This window comes from Lissotriton helveticus, chromosome 6 (genome assembly GCF_964261635.1).
Source record: "Lissotriton helveticus chromosome 6, aLisHel1.1, whole genome shotgun sequence".
Classification (NCBI taxonomy): Eukaryota; Metazoa; Chordata; class Amphibia; order Caudata; family Salamandridae; genus Lissotriton; species Lissotriton helveticus.
In genome coordinates this window covers 1,285,099,478-1,285,117,349 of record NC_136067.1, presented here as the reverse complement: position 1 = coordinate 1,285,117,349, position 17,872 = coordinate 1,285,099,478, and the positions used below count along the sequence as shown (strand labels likewise).

General features: G+C 45.6%; 1 protein-coding gene across 1 annotated transcript in view; it reads left to right on the top strand.

Annotated features, from left to right (window-relative positions):
- The window catches only part of LOC144761711 (kinesin-like protein KIF28), a 982,011-nt gene that overhangs the window by 123,554 nt on the left and 840,585 nt on the right, over positions 1-17,872 (top strand). Inside the window, exon 6 of the mRNA XM_078646973.1 lies at positions 17,527-17,638. Within this exon, the coding sequence (XP_078503099.1) occupies positions 17,527-17,638 (112 nt within the window). The remainder of the gene's footprint in view (positions 1-17,526; positions 17,639-17,872) is intronic.

The following is a 17,872-nucleotide window of genomic DNA, read 5'->3' as shown; positions in this document are numbered from 1 at the left end:
ACTCGTTTCGGTGGGAGCCGGTCGAACAACGCGTACATGGGCTCCCATTGACTGAATGGGTACGTTCCGGACAAGTGCGCCCCCTACAGTGTGTACGCGTCAGTACCATCCACACCGTACATGCCTGTGTTGGGGAGACCCATGGGTCTCCCCCTGTGTCCGAGCCGTAAGGCTGCGGGAACCAGGGGGTCCAATGCGGACCCCCAAAGACCAGCCCTGGGAGCTATTGCGAGCCGGAAGCTCCAACTCGATCCGGCTGTCCGAATCGCGCATCGTACTGGCTTGGTCGGAATTCGCCTCCATTGCACACCACCGTTACCTTACGGTCGAGATGTACGGAGCGGTTCGGACCCAGAAACGATTCGGCCGGAGATTTCACGCTTGTTCGCATCGTACTTTGTCGTCCAGAACCGTGTACGAACCAGACGGAAATTCAGCCTCCGAATCCGAACCGCTAATCCCGAACCCGATTCGGAGCCCTTCCAACCGAGATCGGAATCAGCCCCTAAGAATGGGGACAATCTTCAAATAGATTTTCAAATACAATTAAAAGATAACAATATGGTTGCCTAGTGTTCCCCAGATTTTATGAATCGTTAACAAGCTTTTTATCTGAACAAAATCAAGACGTTTGTTAGACTTCCTTTAGGAGAAACATGGTTAATAGAATATCAGGTCCTGATTTGGAAATTGATATACCCCAACACATCAAATTAAATATTTTGATGTTAATATTTGGAAGAGTGGCCATCATCTTTAAAAATAAGCTCTCCTCCATCTAAATGAATATAACATCTTACCCCAAACTTTCATTTGTAGACAGCAAGTTTCTCCATTATATGCCCCACCAGAGAAAACAGTAGGTTTTGTTGGTTAACTTGCTGTATAAGTGTAATATCAATGAATGCCTCCTCTGATTTTTTGAAAGAAATTTTAATCTCCATATCAATGATTCTGCTGAAATGCGTTGCAAAATGCTAACCACTATTTTAGAAGGTTTTTGCCCAGTTCAAACATTTTCTTAATTACTCATTGTCAGGTCATGCATTGATCTTATCTTTGCCCCAGAGGAAAGTGGTGAGTATGTGGCCACTGAAACCACAGCACGGTTGGACCACAGTCTTGATAGATTTAATACAAGGAGTATTAAAAAGAGCCCCCCTAGAGTTATCAGTTCTACTGATATTAATCCAAAACTACATTCAAAGGGAAGACCACATATACAAATTGCTTTAGATAACATTAGAGCTTTATCATTTATTGTCTTTTGTGAAGAAAGACCCTAGTTTGGTATTAAAAACCTCTATTACATTTAACAATACATTATCTGCATATACACCCACCACATAAAAAACTGGAGGGACCCACCACAAATGTAACGCTTTGTTTAATCAACAAATGAAAATCATAGAAGCTTGCTGACATGTCAGGCAAGGGGGAATGTGCTGCAAATATTTTTCACCTGAATACTACAGGATGGTTAAAAATCAGTTGTGTGTGTTCCAATTGCTCTTTGAATGGGAAACAACTGATTTATATATGGTTGTTCTTCATTTGGCCAAAAAAACATTAGAATGGAATGCTGCTCAAGAAAGTCTCAGTGGCTAATTCTTTTCTGAACAGTCCGCTAATCAGCTTTTGTTGTGTTATGTTTTTATGTTTATCCAGATGTGGATCGGGTGCTTAATGTGCCATAGGATTTAAACTGCACCTCACTGATGAGGCCCAAGTAGGCTGAAACCGAACTGGGGGGCTCATTAGGATGGCGGACGGACCTGCGTCCGTCTGCCACCCTAGAGGAGGAGGGACCGTCCGCAGGGGCAGCGGCGGTCCCTCCAGTGCAATTAGGATGTGACCGCCAGCCTGGCGGTCACATCCTCAATATTTAACATTGCGGCGGGTGCTGCTTGAAGCAGCACCCGCCGCAAGGTTAAATATGCATGCTTAGCATTTGCACGCACAAAGCAGCAGGCACCACGCGGTGCCTGCCGCTTCGTGCACGCAAATGCAGGGGGGTACCATAGGTACCCCCCATGTGCACCCCCCACCCCCCCACTCACCCTGGGGGCCCGCAACGGGCCTCCTAAGAATGCACCGTATGCCTTTCCACGGCGGAGAATCCGCAGTGGAAAGGCATCTGTTTTTCGCCATCCTAATATGGCTGGCGGTGTCTGAGAGACACCGCCAGCCATGTTAGAGCTTTTCTGCCGCGGTCGGAAGGCGACCGCGGCGGAAAAGCTGCGGTCCGATTTTGAGACCCACCGCCATCCTAATTTGGCGGTGGGTCTTTTGTGCCTCCCCAGCGGTTTTCCCGCATCCTCCGGGCCGGTGGTGCCTTCCGCCGGCCCGGAGGATGCGGGAAAACCACGATCCTAATCGGCCCCTGGGTTTGGTCATGTCCCTCTTCTGAGGAGAAATGGCCTGGCAGGTTGAGCTGAGCAGTTCCTGTTGGAGCAGGAGCAAGTGATTTGCTTATGGTTGCTTCCTGTCTGTAGTGACGTAGGTGCCAAAAGGGATTGGAATTCAGCCCTGAGCGATTGCCAGTGATGAAGACTATTGTGACCATTTTACAAATCACAGTTTTTTGTTTTACGAATTATCTGACACAGTATAAATTAAGCCTTATGGCATCCACAAACGCCTTCTTAAGATTGGTACTCAGTCTCCCAATTCAGCTCGCGCGCAATTTACAGCTGTCTGAGAGTTCACTAAACCATGACGGCCTGATTCTGAGACCCAGGCCTCAAAACAGTTATGAAACACGCTTAGGATTTTCTTTGAAGCGAAACTATCATTGATTTATAAAGTGATTTAGGCAACAAATATCCTGAAACTTCCACCTTCAGTAGCCACAGGAGCCTTAGCTATTACGGTTGACATCCCTGTTTTACCTCATATTTCTGCTAAGGAAGTTAAGATGTTTTATATTTTCTATACCAGATTAATCCAGGATCATCTGAGCATCTTTGTCTAGTCCCAGTGAGCATGACAGTAATCTTTCTTTTATTACTCAATGTTCTCCCAATAATTGGAAGAGAGGAATTGTCAAGCCCCTGTTTAGTAAGATCATTTCTGACACTTCCATTCCTTCAATAGTATAGATTTATTGCCCTACTTCATACACAAAAACTGGAGAAAATAGTTTAAACAGATGAGTTACCAACTTTCAGAGTGAAAATGGCTACTTAGATTAGCCCCAACTGGTTTTAGTTTGGCTTTTGAAACAGTGAGCTTTTGGCCACGGTTGAATGAATATTATGTGAACCACGGAAGTTGAAACAGTTACCAAGGCTGTCGTTCTGTTAGATCTCTCTGCCGCCTTCAATGTGCTAGACTCATGATTCTAATCAAAAGTGAGCCATCTCTTTTTTTAAAGGACCATCCTTGAGGTACTTATTCCTCGTTTCTTTTCTACAGTACACAAGGCAACCTGGGCAATGTCATCTAGTTGTTGAAAAACCTGATAGAGTGTTTGTGTATTAAGCCATCTCATACACTGAAGATAGCAAATGAATCATAAATCATGAATGATTGTTTACAACAATGCCTCTGCAAAATAGAATTCTGGATGTCATCTAAATAGGACATCAATATGGGCGTATTGTTGGTTTATGGGACTTTGCGGGATTCTGACAATGTGTGAAACCCACAGGTGAGGGCATTTAGAGCACAGGGTCATGGGAGGCCTCACCACCGACTTTCTGGCAGAAGACCGCCCACCATATTTAGAAATTCTTACAGTGTCAGTGAGAGAGCGCCATTTACAGTGAAATTGTAGGGGGGCAGCATATGTACAAGTAGTTAGCACCCGTATATATAGAGGACTTTTAATCATGTTTAGATGCAATGTATGACAAGTACTAAAGTAAATTGGTATCAGAGAATGTGCAGAACCAACGTTACAAGATGCAAATTCATATTTGTTGCAATATAGAGCTGCTTTGAAATGAAATCTTTTACTATTAAGAAGAGTGTTTAATTGATTTACTAATGTGCTTTCAGATTGATTAACTGAATTGTGATCATGCTTTATGTACTCAATAGTTAGTCGAATATAGAGAAAATGCATTTGTTGTTAAGGTTGAAGGCCTAGAGAACACAGAGAATTGCTCATGTAAGCGTGAGGCCTAAAACTCTAGCAGAGGCCTAGTTCATGGAAATGGCGCAGGCCTGTATGAAAATGTTTTGCTTAAACATATAAACGGTAGAAATGCTTATGAAAGAGGCTTTAGAAAATGTTGCAACATTATTAGACTGTGAGCCTATTTGCGTATATTCTTTTGCAGGTGCATCACCCAGTAGATTGTAGAGTAGAAGGGCCCATTGTGTATGAGAGTTAGAAATGTTAGACCCAGACATGGAGGAGTAGACCAGGAATTTGAAGATACAACTGGAAGCGACAGAGAGTCTGGGACCCAAGGACGTTTAACGGACAAGGATGGAAGAAGGCCAAGGTGGAAAAATTCATGTAATCGACACCTTGGAGAGGGCGTACCTGAAGGCGTGTCGTTCACATTTTGGGGTTTCGTATTAGGGACAGCACCCCGAGGGTGGAGGCAGAGCAGATGGGCTGAGGAGTCAGAGAGTGGTTGGTCTTGGTAAATAGCTTAGTTATGACTGAGGATTTTCTAGTCTTGGAGAGAAGTGAGTGAACTTCTTTGAAGTCACCACTGCTGACACCTTTGATTAGGTTGGGATATTGTTGAGTAGGGATGTCATTTAGAGTAGTGTAGGGACAGATTAATCTGGATTTATGTCCTTTATTCCGATGAGTACCAGAACCCAGGTTATAGCTATTTTGTTTAGTCTGATGGTCCTGGAATTGATCCTGCTGTTGTTCATCAGTCGCCTGAGACTTTTCCGTAGGATTATGTTTGTATTAGTGCCTGTTTACCTTTTGAACCTCTTGCTGAGGTGCTTGTACCTGCAGTTATTTTTGGTTCTGTAATAAACTTTCAAACTTAGTTTGGTCAGTGGTTCTTGGGGGAAGCAATTGGGATTTCTAAATTGTTTATTCTCTTATGACAGATTGCCTAATTCACTCTATGGCAGGTAAAAAGGTCTAGTCGACCTGTGACGGGATTCTGGAGAATGACAAGCAGACTCTAGAGGTAAAATCCCGCCTTTTCAGTTGGTAGCAGAGGATGGTTTACCTTCTAGAGTGAGGGTAATCCAGAAGTAGGTTGAGATTTCCCCGAGGCCCATAGAACCAAGGATGAGTGTCCAGAGAATCGCGGATGGAGGACGGCGTTCCACGAAAACTGACGGAGAGTGACAGTGCGGCAGAAAGCAGCAGGTCGAAGGAGAGTGAGTATGAAAAGGGTCATGCGTTGCTAGATTGCGGTGTTATGTTGTATTGTGTGTTGCATTGTCTTGCGAAGTTGAATGCCTGTAGTGTGAAAGAGGAACAGGTTGTGAGCGCGCGCAACCAGTGAAAATCTTGGGTTCAGGGAGAGTCCAAGTGGTCCGGGTGTATCGAACACCCATAGTAATTGCCGACCATTGTAAAGGGGGTTATGAGGTACCATTAATCGCCCGCAGGACCGAGATAGGGGGAACGAATGTGTGAGTGCGTGGGTAACAGACGCTGGTCGGAAGTTGCAGTGAGTTTGTAACCTATCAGTTGAGGCGATTGTCTAGCCGTTAGCGGACAGACTTTTGCCGCCAGTCAGACTGTGGACGTACAGTCAAGGAAGTGGTTGCTTGGTCGGAAGTAATCAATTCCAGTGTATGATTGGGACGCATGCGTGACCGCGAGACAAACGGAGAAAGGAGGGGAACTGCTGCGAAACGGGGGCGAGTGACGTCAGAAAGAGCCGCGCTGAGATTGGTCGGTTAGTGTGGAGCCGCGCTGAGATAGGGCGGTTAGTGAGAAGCCGCGCTGAGATTGGTGGATTGTCATCAGGAAGTAAACAAGCGCTGTGGAACAAGGAAACGTTTTGGGCTTTCATCATGAAATGTTTTAAGGTGTTGCGGAAATGTTTCAAAGGCGAAAACAAGATAGAACCTCGGGGTGGGGAGCAGGCTCCACCCGAGGATACTCCAGCTCATTACATGGCTACGAATGTTGGGTTGCATACCATATTGTGGCTTGATACCTGGTCTAAGATGACAGATGGAAATGAAGAATTGACCTTCCCTAAATACGGGACGTTTAGACTAGAAGTGTTATATCCGCTGAAAGCGATTATGGCTGCGTTGCGACCTTTGCCCAGCACAATTTGAAGCGCTAAATGCATGGATCAGGGCAGCTCATGACAGGGGCAGGGATAGGCGACAAGAAAGAGTGAAACGATCAGTTAAGGCGGTCCAAGATGCGAGATGGGATGCCATGGAAAAGGGATGGAGGGTACAAACTATAGAAGGGGATAGATTGTACCCGTTGCTAGATTCACAGAGGCGAAATACAGAAGACGAGGATGAGGACAGCGAGACAGACGATGGCCTGATAGAGAGGATGTTGGCAGAGAGACCACCTCCATACAATCCCGAGTTGGGGGGAACGCCAATGTCAGCCAAGTGCGGGGAACTTTCAGATGGGGATGGTGGGGTCAAAATGGTGAGTGATAAGAGCACCTCAGACGATATATTTTATCCAGTGAAGGGAGAAAAGGCACCTACACCTTCCCCAGTGAAGAGATTAGTTGGGCGATTTAAAGTGCAGAAGGGTCGGGTGGAAGAGGGTGTCCACTCACAGAAATTGCCAGATGCGCTTACGGTACCTGTTACCATAGGTCCCATAGTATCGGTGTACAACCCAGAGCAGAAACAAGTTGAGAATCCGTTGCAAAGGGGGAGTGAGAGATGCACCAGTGAAGACAGGAGTAACGGGACAGAAGAAGGGTGGAGGCAGTTGCCAACGCCAGTAGACAGAAGCACTCCTTTGGTGGCATCGGCAGACTCCTCGGAAGGACAGATGGGTTGGAGGGGACCAATGGATCTAAGGGGACCAAGGCCGAGGTCGATGAGAGAATTAAGGCCAGACTTGAGAACGTGGGAAACGGTTGTGGACACTCAGAGTGATAGATCCAGGAATGTTTTTGGGTCTGACAACCAGGAAGAAAGGATGGTATCCCACTGTGCGCCTAGTGAAAGCAGGCAGGAGTGGGAACGAGAAGGGGTGGGGAATAGGGGGCGTCCCATCACACCTCTAGCGATAGTAGACAGGAGTGGGTTCGAGAAGGCTGGGAGAACAGAAGGGTTCCCCCTAACACACCTGAGGAAAACAGACGAGAAATTCAGGACAGTGGCGGGAGGGGCTCTAATGGAAATACTAGCCAAGGTACATTGAGGGCTGCGATAAAGGCAAGAAGAATAGATGTGCTGAGGCTGAAAACAGAAGTGGAGGAAATAGTGGAAGGTACATTGCCACTAGAGAGAATTGAACTATACGAACCAGATGAGCTACTGTTTGTAGTGAAGGATGTTACACGAAGGGCTAGGGCTGCCCATGAGAAACTCTCGGAATTGGCAAATAAATACAGCGTAGATTTGACAAAAACAAAAGCTTTGCAGAGTGGCCACCGGTTACAGTATTCAGATCAAGATCTAGAAGAAAAGAGGGTGATCGGATTAAAAACTCACATCAGGGAGCTGATTGTGGGAATACGAACGTGGTCCCCTCTGGAGAAATGGGAGGAAAGGTGGTCAAAGAGAAAGAGTGTTAGAAGGAGCGTTCTGGAGACATCTCCGGGAGGAGGGTTGATGCATGCAGAGGCATACCCCTTGCAGGAGGTGGCTCATGGAGGCTATGTACACGTACCCTGGAGTAGGGGAGATCCGGCTGCCTTTACGAACACATTCCCAAAGTTGAGAGAGAGTCCAGTGGAATGGTACAAACAGGTGGAGAGGTTTGTTAAAATCTCAAAGGTGCTGTGGATTGATTTGAACACACTGTTTGACATTGTGGTCCCAAGTGACTTGTGGATAGCGTGCAAGGTTAGTGTTGAATGGCCCACCGCGGAGCCAGAACGAGATTCTGCCACGAATGGGCCGTCACCCAGGGTAATGGCAAAGTATGAGCAGGCGATCACGTGGCTGAAGACTAAGGTACCACCACAGGACATAGACTGGGTGAAAATAGATCGGACTAGACAGGAACCAAAAGAGACAGTGCATGAATACTACGAGAGGTTATTGCTGATTTTTAAGCAGTACAGTGGGTTAGATGTGATGGACCCAAAGGATATGGGACAGTTCGTATCCAAATTTGTCCTAGGACTAAGGCCTGATATTTGCCTTATGATACAGCAACATCTGATCTGTTGGCAAAATAAACCCCTAGATGAGATTTTGAGGTATGCGAGGTACTGCAGTGACGAGATTGACTCGAAGACAAAGAAGCTTAAGGACAAACTGATGTTAGTACAGATGCAAGCGGGAGGACAGGGTCAGTCAGGCAATGGCACCATGGGGAGGAGATCAGGGGGGCAGAAGAGGGACGGAGAGGAAGGTCCAAGACCTAGGATAGATATAGAGGCCCTGAAAAAGACGACCAAGTGCCATCAATGTCACGAGGTGGGGCATTGGAGACGCGAGTGTCCCCATAACCCTGCCAATCAGGTACAGGAGGAGGAGGAGGAGGAGGAAGTACAAGCCCCTCCGGTACGGAAGGTGACAGTGACCAAATCCCAGACGACGAAAGGGGGGACGTCAGCCCCTAGGGCTCCAGTTCCCCAGGCACCGAAGATTTCAACAGGTAGCAAGGTATATAAGCAGATGCCTTTCATAGTGGAAGGGGACGAGTGTTACCAATTTGATCCAGTGACAGGATGGTATGTGGATGGGGACGAGGGCTGTACTCTAGGAGCTGTACTGGAGGTAGATCAGAGAGGACCTTTTGTAAAGGCAGATGTAGATGGTCATCCCACCACATTTTTGGTTGACACTGGTGCCTCTCGCTCCACTGTGCGGTCTGCGGTGATCCCCAACTTACCCCTTTCAGGACAGACCATCCAAGTTGTAGGAGTTGCAAACAGAAGAATGACAAACCCCCTGACTGAGCCAGTCCCTGTTAAGATTGGAAGTTTTAGTGACCAACACCAGTTCGTGGTGTGTGATTCCAGTCCTGTGTGCCTGTTAGGAAGAGATCTTTTGTCCAAACTTAATTGCACCATCTATTGTACCCCAAAGGGAGTGGAATTACAGACTAACGATGATGCTGATTTTAAGGTTGCAAATACGCATACGTGCATTGAGTTGTACCCTGATATAACTGTGGAGGAACTCCCTTGGGACTTGAGAGACTCGGTCTCCCCAGAAGTCTGGGACTTCACAGGAGAGGAGATTGGACTGATTAAGGGGGTAGAGCCAGTCAGAATTCAGGTGAGACAGAATGTTGAGTTTCCTCGAACTCCCCAGTACAAGCTGACCCCAGAAACACTGGAAGGTATAAAACCTGTGATTGAGTCCATGGTTAGACAGGGAATTCTGAAGGAGGTTATGGGAAGTCCCTGTAACTCTCCGATAATGGGATTGCAGAAACCAAGTGGGAAGTTCAGGATTGTGCAGGATTTACGAAAAATTAACAACATAGTTGTTCCATGCTGTCCAGTGGTACCGAATCCATCAGTGATATTGTTTCAGATACCGTTCCAAGCTGAATGGTTTTCTGTGATTGATTTGTGTCAGGCTTTCTTTTCTATCCCATTGCACGAGGAGAGCCAATTTCTTTTCGCATTTAAAATAGAGAGTCGCGTTTTAATATGGTGTCGTATCCCCCAAGGGTATACAGAGAGCCCATCGATCTTTAATCAATTGCTGAAAAGGAATCTTGAGAGTCTAGTACTGCCGCAGAACTCCGTTCTTGTGCAGTACATAGACGACCTCCTTGTTGCGTCAGACACCGAAGATGCTTGTAGGATTGATACCATTGCCTTGTTGAACCATCTGGGGAAGAATGGACACAAGGTATCTCCCAATAAGTTACAGTACTGCCTGCAAGAAGTGCAGTATCTGGGGCACAGAATAGGGAAGGGGAAGAGAAAGGTGTCACCTGACAGGATTGAGACTATCATGAAAATAAGTGTGCCCTCGACTCAAAGAGAGGTCAGGATGTTCTTAGGCATGGTTGGCTACTGCCGACAGTGGATTGCTAATTTTTCTCTGAAGGCGAAACCACTGCAGAAACTGACGCACAAGGACATGAGTGATCCGGTACCATGGGACACAGATTGTATGATGGCCTTTTTGGAGCTGAGAGAGGACCTGTGTCGCGCTCCAGCTCTGGGAATGCCCGATTACACCAAATCATTTGCATTGTTCTGCTGCGAAAGGGAGGGGTGTGCATTGGCAGTCTTAGTGCAAGATCATGGAGTAGTCCGTAGACCAGTTGCATACTTTTCGGCTACCTTAGATCCAGTAGCCGCAGCGTTGCCCGGATGTCTCAAATCCGTTGCTGCAACAGGTGTCAGCATTGAAAGGTGTGAAAGTATTGTGATGGGATATCCACTGACAGTGCATGTACCTCATTCTGTGGAATTGTTGATGACCAGGACCAAGACGCAGCACCTGACAAACAACAGGCTCACACGCTACGAGCAGGTTATACTTGCTGCAGAGAATGTGACTCTCAGGAGGTGCTCTGTCTTGAATCCTGCTACTTTGTTACCATAACCGAATGATATAGAAGATGATTGGAAAGACCATGATTGTCTTGATGTAACTGAACTATGCACCAAGCCTAGACCAGATATTGTTGATGTGCCATTAACAGACCCTGATGAAATTTATTTTGTGGATGGCTCATGTGTAAGGGACAATACTGGTCAGTTGAGAGCAGCCTTTGCTGTCTGCACTATTTCTGGAGTAATTGAAGCAGCCTGCCTGGAAGGAGTACACTCTGCACAAATGGCTGAGATAATCGCATTGACACGTGCCTGTTTAGCAGCCAACGGAATTAAGATCACCATATTCACGGACAGTCAGTACGGATTTGGGGTGGTTCATGACTTCGGCCAGTTGTGGTCCCAGAGGGGTTACATGACATCATCGGGCTCCCCAATCAGAAATGGTGAATTTATCAGGTTATTGCTGGAGGCCTTGCAAAGACCTGCAGAAATAGCTGTGGTGAAATGCACAGCACACACAAAGGGAACGGATTTTGTGACACAAGGGAACCGTTATGCTGATGAAGTTGCACGCTATTGTGCAGAGCAGGGATATTCCTTTACGGAACAAACAATTGAGGGACCAAGGGAAAGAACCGAACTAAGCATGATGCTTGAGGTGGCAGACACATGGGAAGAGCTGAGAGACATGCAAGGACAGACATCCGATTATGAAAAAAGAGTGTGGGAATCGGCTGGCTGTGTGAAAGGAGATTTGGACATGTGGGTTTCAGCTGATGGAAGAGCTGTGTTACCGAATGAGTTGGTGAGTGCAATGGCACGACAGATACATGGTCCTGTGCATCTGGGAAGGGATGCGATGGTGCGTGTGTTCAGGCAAACGTGGTACAACCCAAAATTTAGACAGGCCGCAGAAGCAGTATGTCAGAGATGTGTAACCTGTCAACAGCTGAATGTTGGGAAAAGAACACCTGTCACATTGAGTCACATTGGGAGGTCCGGCGGACCTTTCTATAGGATGCAGATAGATTTCATCGAGATGCCGAGGTGCAATCGCCTCAGGTACGTCTTGGTGATTGTGTGTGTGTTTTCTAGATGGGTTGAGGCATATCCCACTCGTAGGTGCGATACACTCACAGTAGCAAAACTGTTGTTGAGGGAGCTAGTGCCACGATTCGGGGTTCCGACCTCTTTGGAATCGGACAGAGGAAAACACTTTAATAGCGAAGTTGTGAAGATACTTTGCTCTGCCCTGAACATTGACCAGAGACTGCATTGTAGCTATCGACCAGAGGCTTCTGGCATAGTGGAGCAAATAAATGGGACCTTGAAAGCTCGAATGGCAAAAGTGTGCTCATCCACGTCCCTGAAGTGGCCTGATGCCTTGCCATTGGTACTAATGAGCATGCGTAGTACCCCAGATAGAAGGACAGGGCTCTCGCCCCATGAAGTGCTGATGGGGAGGGCTATGAGACTGCCATCTATTCCTACAACTGCCTTGATGAATATCACAGATGATGTGATTCTTGACTATTGCAGAGGACTTTCTGATGTCATGCGTTCTGTGTCTCTTCAGGTGCAGGCTGCTGAAATTCCGGCTTCTAGCGACCTTTGTCACGACCTGTGCCCTGGTGACTGGGTCCTGGTGCGGAAGCACGTCAGGAAGAGCTGCCTGGACGTACGTTGGAGAGGACCTTTCCAAGTGATCCTAGTCACTACTACTGCTGTGAAGTGCGGTGGATTGCCAAATTGGGTCCATGCTTCTCACACCCGACGAGTCCCAGCACCCAAGGAGAGGACAGCTCCTCTCGTAGATGAAAATAATAACGAAGAAGAGGATTCATCAGAGGGAGCAAGTCAAGCTGTGGGGGTGCCTGTAGAACTTGGGGACTCCCCTGATCAAGCAGGAAACGGCCAAGACGAAAGTGACACGGAATCTGCCTCAGAGGGAGGAAGTGGCGGAGAAGGCGATCTGAGCGCAGAAGAGGTCGATAGTGGAGACGAACAGGGTGTGCGAACGAGAAACAGAAGGGCAAGAAGTGCAGGGGATCATTGGCCCGAGAGACGGAGGCGAATGAATGTGAGATTGGCTTCCGAAACAGATCTTGCTCCTGTGTCCGAAGATTCGGATCCGGAAGAGGGAGAACAAGGAGCTGAGCAAGGGGGTCCGAGAAGGTCAAGGAGGGTGAGAGTACCTTGCCAAAGATACGCCACTCCAGAGTGGACCTACCCTTTTACCAATGCCAGGAGTACTGAGGTCCGGGAGGGTGAGGTCAGTAGCAGTGACCAGTACGATCCCAAATGTTAAGCTGGAAGTGATACTGTTGGTTCCTGGACTTGAAATCGAAGGTAAACTGACACTCACCATTCCCAATCCCCCTCTCCTAAGCAAGATACGTGATTTACTCCTGGATAGACTGATTTTTCCTACTTTTGTACCCGACATGCCAGCCTATGATGAAGTCGTGCTCCGCATGGAACTTTTAGATTATGTGTTGCAAGCAATCGGATCAAGTATAATCATAGACTATTGAGAACTTTGAACTTTGAATTTGCTTTGAAAAACTTTTGAAAAGACTTTGTGAATAACTGTTGAACTTAACCTAGAGCCGAGGGGAAGAAGAACAAATTTAGGGACTTTCCATAGAGGACGGGGAAGGGTTAAGGTTGTCTGTCGTGGAAACAAAAGAAGAACTGAAACGGGACTTTCCGCTTTCCAAGGTGGTTCGAGAGACTCAAATAGCACAGAAAGAGACTTTGGGTGCTTTCCGAGAACGAACTACTTTGTGCTGAGACCATGGCGCCTGGAAACCCGAATCGTAGAGCCAAGTGCATAGTAGGCACTCTTTTAGGAGGAGTGATACTCCTTATAGCTATAGTAGCCTTAGTTTCTTATTGTGCACCACACGAACAGGTAGAGAAGGCTGTGGGGACACCGACACCTACCACCCCTAGCCAAAAAGAAGACAGAGAGCGAAGAGAGAAAGCCATACTGGCTGCAGAAAGTCGTAGGCTACACACTGATCTGTCTAAAGGAAATTTTGGGCAGAATGCGTATGCCAAGCTGTTGTATGAATACATTGAGGCGATGGATGCGAAGGACTGTTATGTGTGCATGCAATTACCAGCTTCCATAGATGAGGGTATTAGATACCATCACCTTCCATTGACATATGGAATATCCTGTAGTTTGCTGATTAGTATCCTATATGGACGAAATCACTTTGAATATTTCTTTTCGAATTATGATGCTGTGTTACCAGAAGTCCCGAATAACAAGCATTTGAACAAGTGGGACTATTATAAGTCAGAGGATAGACTTGGGTATTTTTTCATTCCCACTCGAGAGCTAGACACCCCGTATGCACATCGACACAACTTGACATGTTTGTTATCAGATACAGAAAAGAAGTTCATTGAACAGGTAGAAGATAGGTACACGAAACAGAAAAAGTTGCGAGATTCAGGGCAAGGAAAGGTAGATTGGACCGAAGAAGAGAAACAGCATAAGTCAAGAGGGAGTTATGGGCCAATAGCTCTAGATGAAATACAGAAAGGGAAGCTGTGTCTGGACAGACCACAGACGTATTATGAAAATGTGTATGTGGGTCAGACTACGTGTGACCACACCTTCACCTTAGAATACTATACAAAGGACTTCTTGAAGAGCGTGGTTCAGGTGATTCCTACTGTGTATTTTGTCTGCGGAAAGAATGCGTATGTGAGATTGCCAGAGAAGTGGTATGGAACTTGCTACCTAGCAATCATCTTTCCCAAGATTTATCATACGGAAGATTTTGCACTCTTAGAGGGAGGACCCCAAAGGAGAGTTAAGCGAGGGGAAAGTGCGGGAGCAATTGTTGGAGATGTGTTTGGAGCAGCGATACCTATGTTGGGTGTCATTTTGAACGACATAAAGATACGACGACTGGCAACTGGTGTGGATGAATTGTCAATGAATACTGCCAAGTCATTGGTGTTGGTTGAGGGTGAGATGTTGTCGATCAGGACAATGGTTTTACAGAACCGTCTTGCTCTTGACGTCATACTAGCAAAAGAGGGCGGGGTCTGTAAACGTTTGAAGGTCCAAGAATGTTGCACTTATATACCAGACAACTCTAAGGATCTGGAGAAATATATAAGCAACATTACTGCAATCCATTATGAAATTGAGGACTTGACGCAAGAGAATGCGTGGGAGACGGTTGGCAAGGGATTTGGGAAGGTTGGAAGCTGGTTTGCCAACTTGGGAAAGAGTTTTCTTGGATTTGTACTGAAGCCCCTTATCATAGCAGTGGCATGTGTGATTGGATTGTGGGGTTTGGTAAGATTGTACAAGTGGTACAGGTCCAATAGGTTGGCGAGATCAATGAGAGCGCAAGAGATGCGAATGGAAAGGCTGCAGGATAGTCAATACCGCAGTCTGAGAGCGTTGGAATCGTTCAAACGAGGGAAAATGGCCACAAGCTCAGTTTAGTTGATTCTTACCCTAAGGAAGATGTGTGGGTGGTGATGACACGGGTCATCAAAGGGGGGAACTGAGAGAGCGCCATTTACAGTGAAATTGTAGGGGTGCAGCATATGTACAAGTAGTTAGCACCCGTATATATAGAGGACTTTTAATCATGTTTAGATACAATGTATGACAAGTACTAAAGTAAATTGGTATCAGAGAATGTGCAGAACCAACGTTACAAGATGTAAATTCATATTTGTTGCAATATAGAGCTGCTTTGAAATGAAATCTTTTACTATTAAAAAGAGTGTTTAATTGATTTACTAATGTGCTTTCAGATTGATTAACTGAATTGTGATCATGCTTTATGTACTCAATAGTTAGTTGAATATAGAGAAAATGCATTTGTTGTTAAGGTTGAAGGCCTAGAGAACACAGAGAATTGCTCATGTAAGCGTGAGGCCTAAAACTCTAGCAGAGGCCTAGTTCATGGAAATGGCGCAGGCCTGTATGAAAATGTTTTGCTTAAACATATAAACGGTAGAAATGCTTATGAAAGAGGCTTTAGAAAATGTTGCAACATTATTAGACTGTGAGCCTATTTGCGTATATTCTTTTGCAGGTGCATCACCCAGTAGATTGTAGAGTAGAAGGGCCCATTGTGTATGAGATTTAGAAATGTTAGACCCAGACATGGAGGAGTAGACCAGGAATTTGAAGATACAACTGGAAGCGACAGAGAGTCTGGGACCCAAGGACGTTTAACGGACAAGGATGGAAGAAGGCCAAGGTGGAAAAATTCATGTAATCGACACCTTGGAGAGGGCGTACCTGAAGGCGTGTCGTTCACATTTTGGGGTTTCGTATTAGGGACAGCACCCCGAGGGTGGAGGCAGAGCAGATGGGCTGAGGAGTCAGAGAGAGTGGTTGGTCTTGGTAAATAGCTTAGTTATGACTGAGGATTTTCTAGTCTTGGAGAGAAGTGAGTGAACTTCTTTGAAGTCACCACTGCTGACACCTTTGATTAGGTTGGGATATTGTTGAGTAGGGATGTCATTTAGAGTAGTGTAGGGACAGATTAATCTGGATTTATGTCCTTTATTCCGATGAGTACCAGAACCCAGGTTATAGCTATTTTGTTTAGTCTGATGGTCCTGGAATTGATCCTGGTGTTGTTCATCAGTCGCCTGAGACTTTTCCGTAGGATTATGTTTGTATTAGTGCCTGTTTACCTTTTGAACCTCTTGCTGAGGTGCTTGTACCTGCAGTTATTTTTGGTTCTGTAATAAACTTTCAAACTTAGTTTGGTCAGTGGTTCTTGGGGGAAGCAATTGGGATTTCTAAATTGTTTATTCTCTTATGACAGATTGCCTAATTCACTCTATGGCAGGTAAAAAGGTCTAGTCGACCTGTGACGGGATTCTGGAGAATGACAAGCAGACTCTAGAGGTAAAATCCCGCCTTTTCATCAGTCCTATGAGGGTCCTGATTTCTATTTCAGTGGTAAAAGAAAATGGTCTGAACACTGAGGGATATGCTCAACCTCGTGCATTCTGGTAGTTGTAGTCTTGATCTTTAGCAATAAAATAAGTTGGACCAGCAGATTATTGCTGCTTTGTAGAAATTTAAAAAAGAAATCCCAAAATCACTAAGGCAGAACTTTCACTAGCGATTCCTGCTTCCTTTAACAATCAGAAAGATTTTGGTTGCCAGAATGTGTAGAATATCAGAGCCTTTTGATACTGCACTTAAACTGTTTTCCCTGGCCAGTGACTCATGATTGTGATCACCAGGTGTATATTTTGTAAAATTCCAATTTAATGTCCAATCCAAGTATTTTGGTTTGGTCATGAGCATTTTATTATTTCATTTCTAGAAGAATATATGTGAAAAGATAATCCTATTTCCCTTGAGTGTAGGTTATAGCTGTTACATATGGCAACATGTATTTTGGTCCATGCTCTTCAGCCTGCTAGTTTTCTCAAGGACAGTTTGTTCTTGCTGGTTGTAATTTGAAAAGGGTTGCTGGTAAAGTCACTTTCTATCTGTACAGTAGTAGGATGGAGAACCTTAAGCGCTGCCTGAAAACCACCTTGTACTCGCAGTATGTATAAGTGGGTACCCAGGCATCCACCCATAAACCGCCCTGTTCTCAGACGGCAGTTGTGAGACTCCATGTAACTGACCTGATGGACGTAAAGTGACTTTATCTCCAACCGTATTTTGGATATTCAGTTTATTATCACTGGGGAGTAACAAAATGGTTCAGGTCCATGGTGGCTTCTGTGGCTCAATGGGGACGTACATGATCACTTTGTCCCACCTAACACTGTGGACTGTCTCATGTGTGGCACAAATAGCTCTTCCAGGAAATGTGATGTTCTTTGAGTTAAAAATTGTTGTTGGTGTTATTTATTTACATGAATAGGTCTTCAGGTGAATCTTTAATTCGGACAAAAATGCTCCCTAAACCCTCTGTTACTCCTGTTCTTTTCTCTGCAGTGCTCTGGCTGAGGCAGCAATGGGAAAGAAAGTACTCCATATTCCATACAGGGACTCTGTCCTAACAAAGCTCTTACAGTCCGCTCTGGGTGGAAACAGCAGGACTATTATGGTAAATTACTTTTTTTGATTTTAAGTCTGGTACCGCGTGCTTGACTTTTGAAAAAAACCTATTGCAGCATATGTACATAGTTAGGTCCTTAAAAGATACACATTACACTGAATTACCAGAACGCTGGATATGGTGAACCTAAATGTTACTTACGTTTTTTGTTTTTTTTCTCAATAGAATTATATTGGCAGCATCGCATAAATCATGACAGATCTAAGTAAACTGCAAACATAA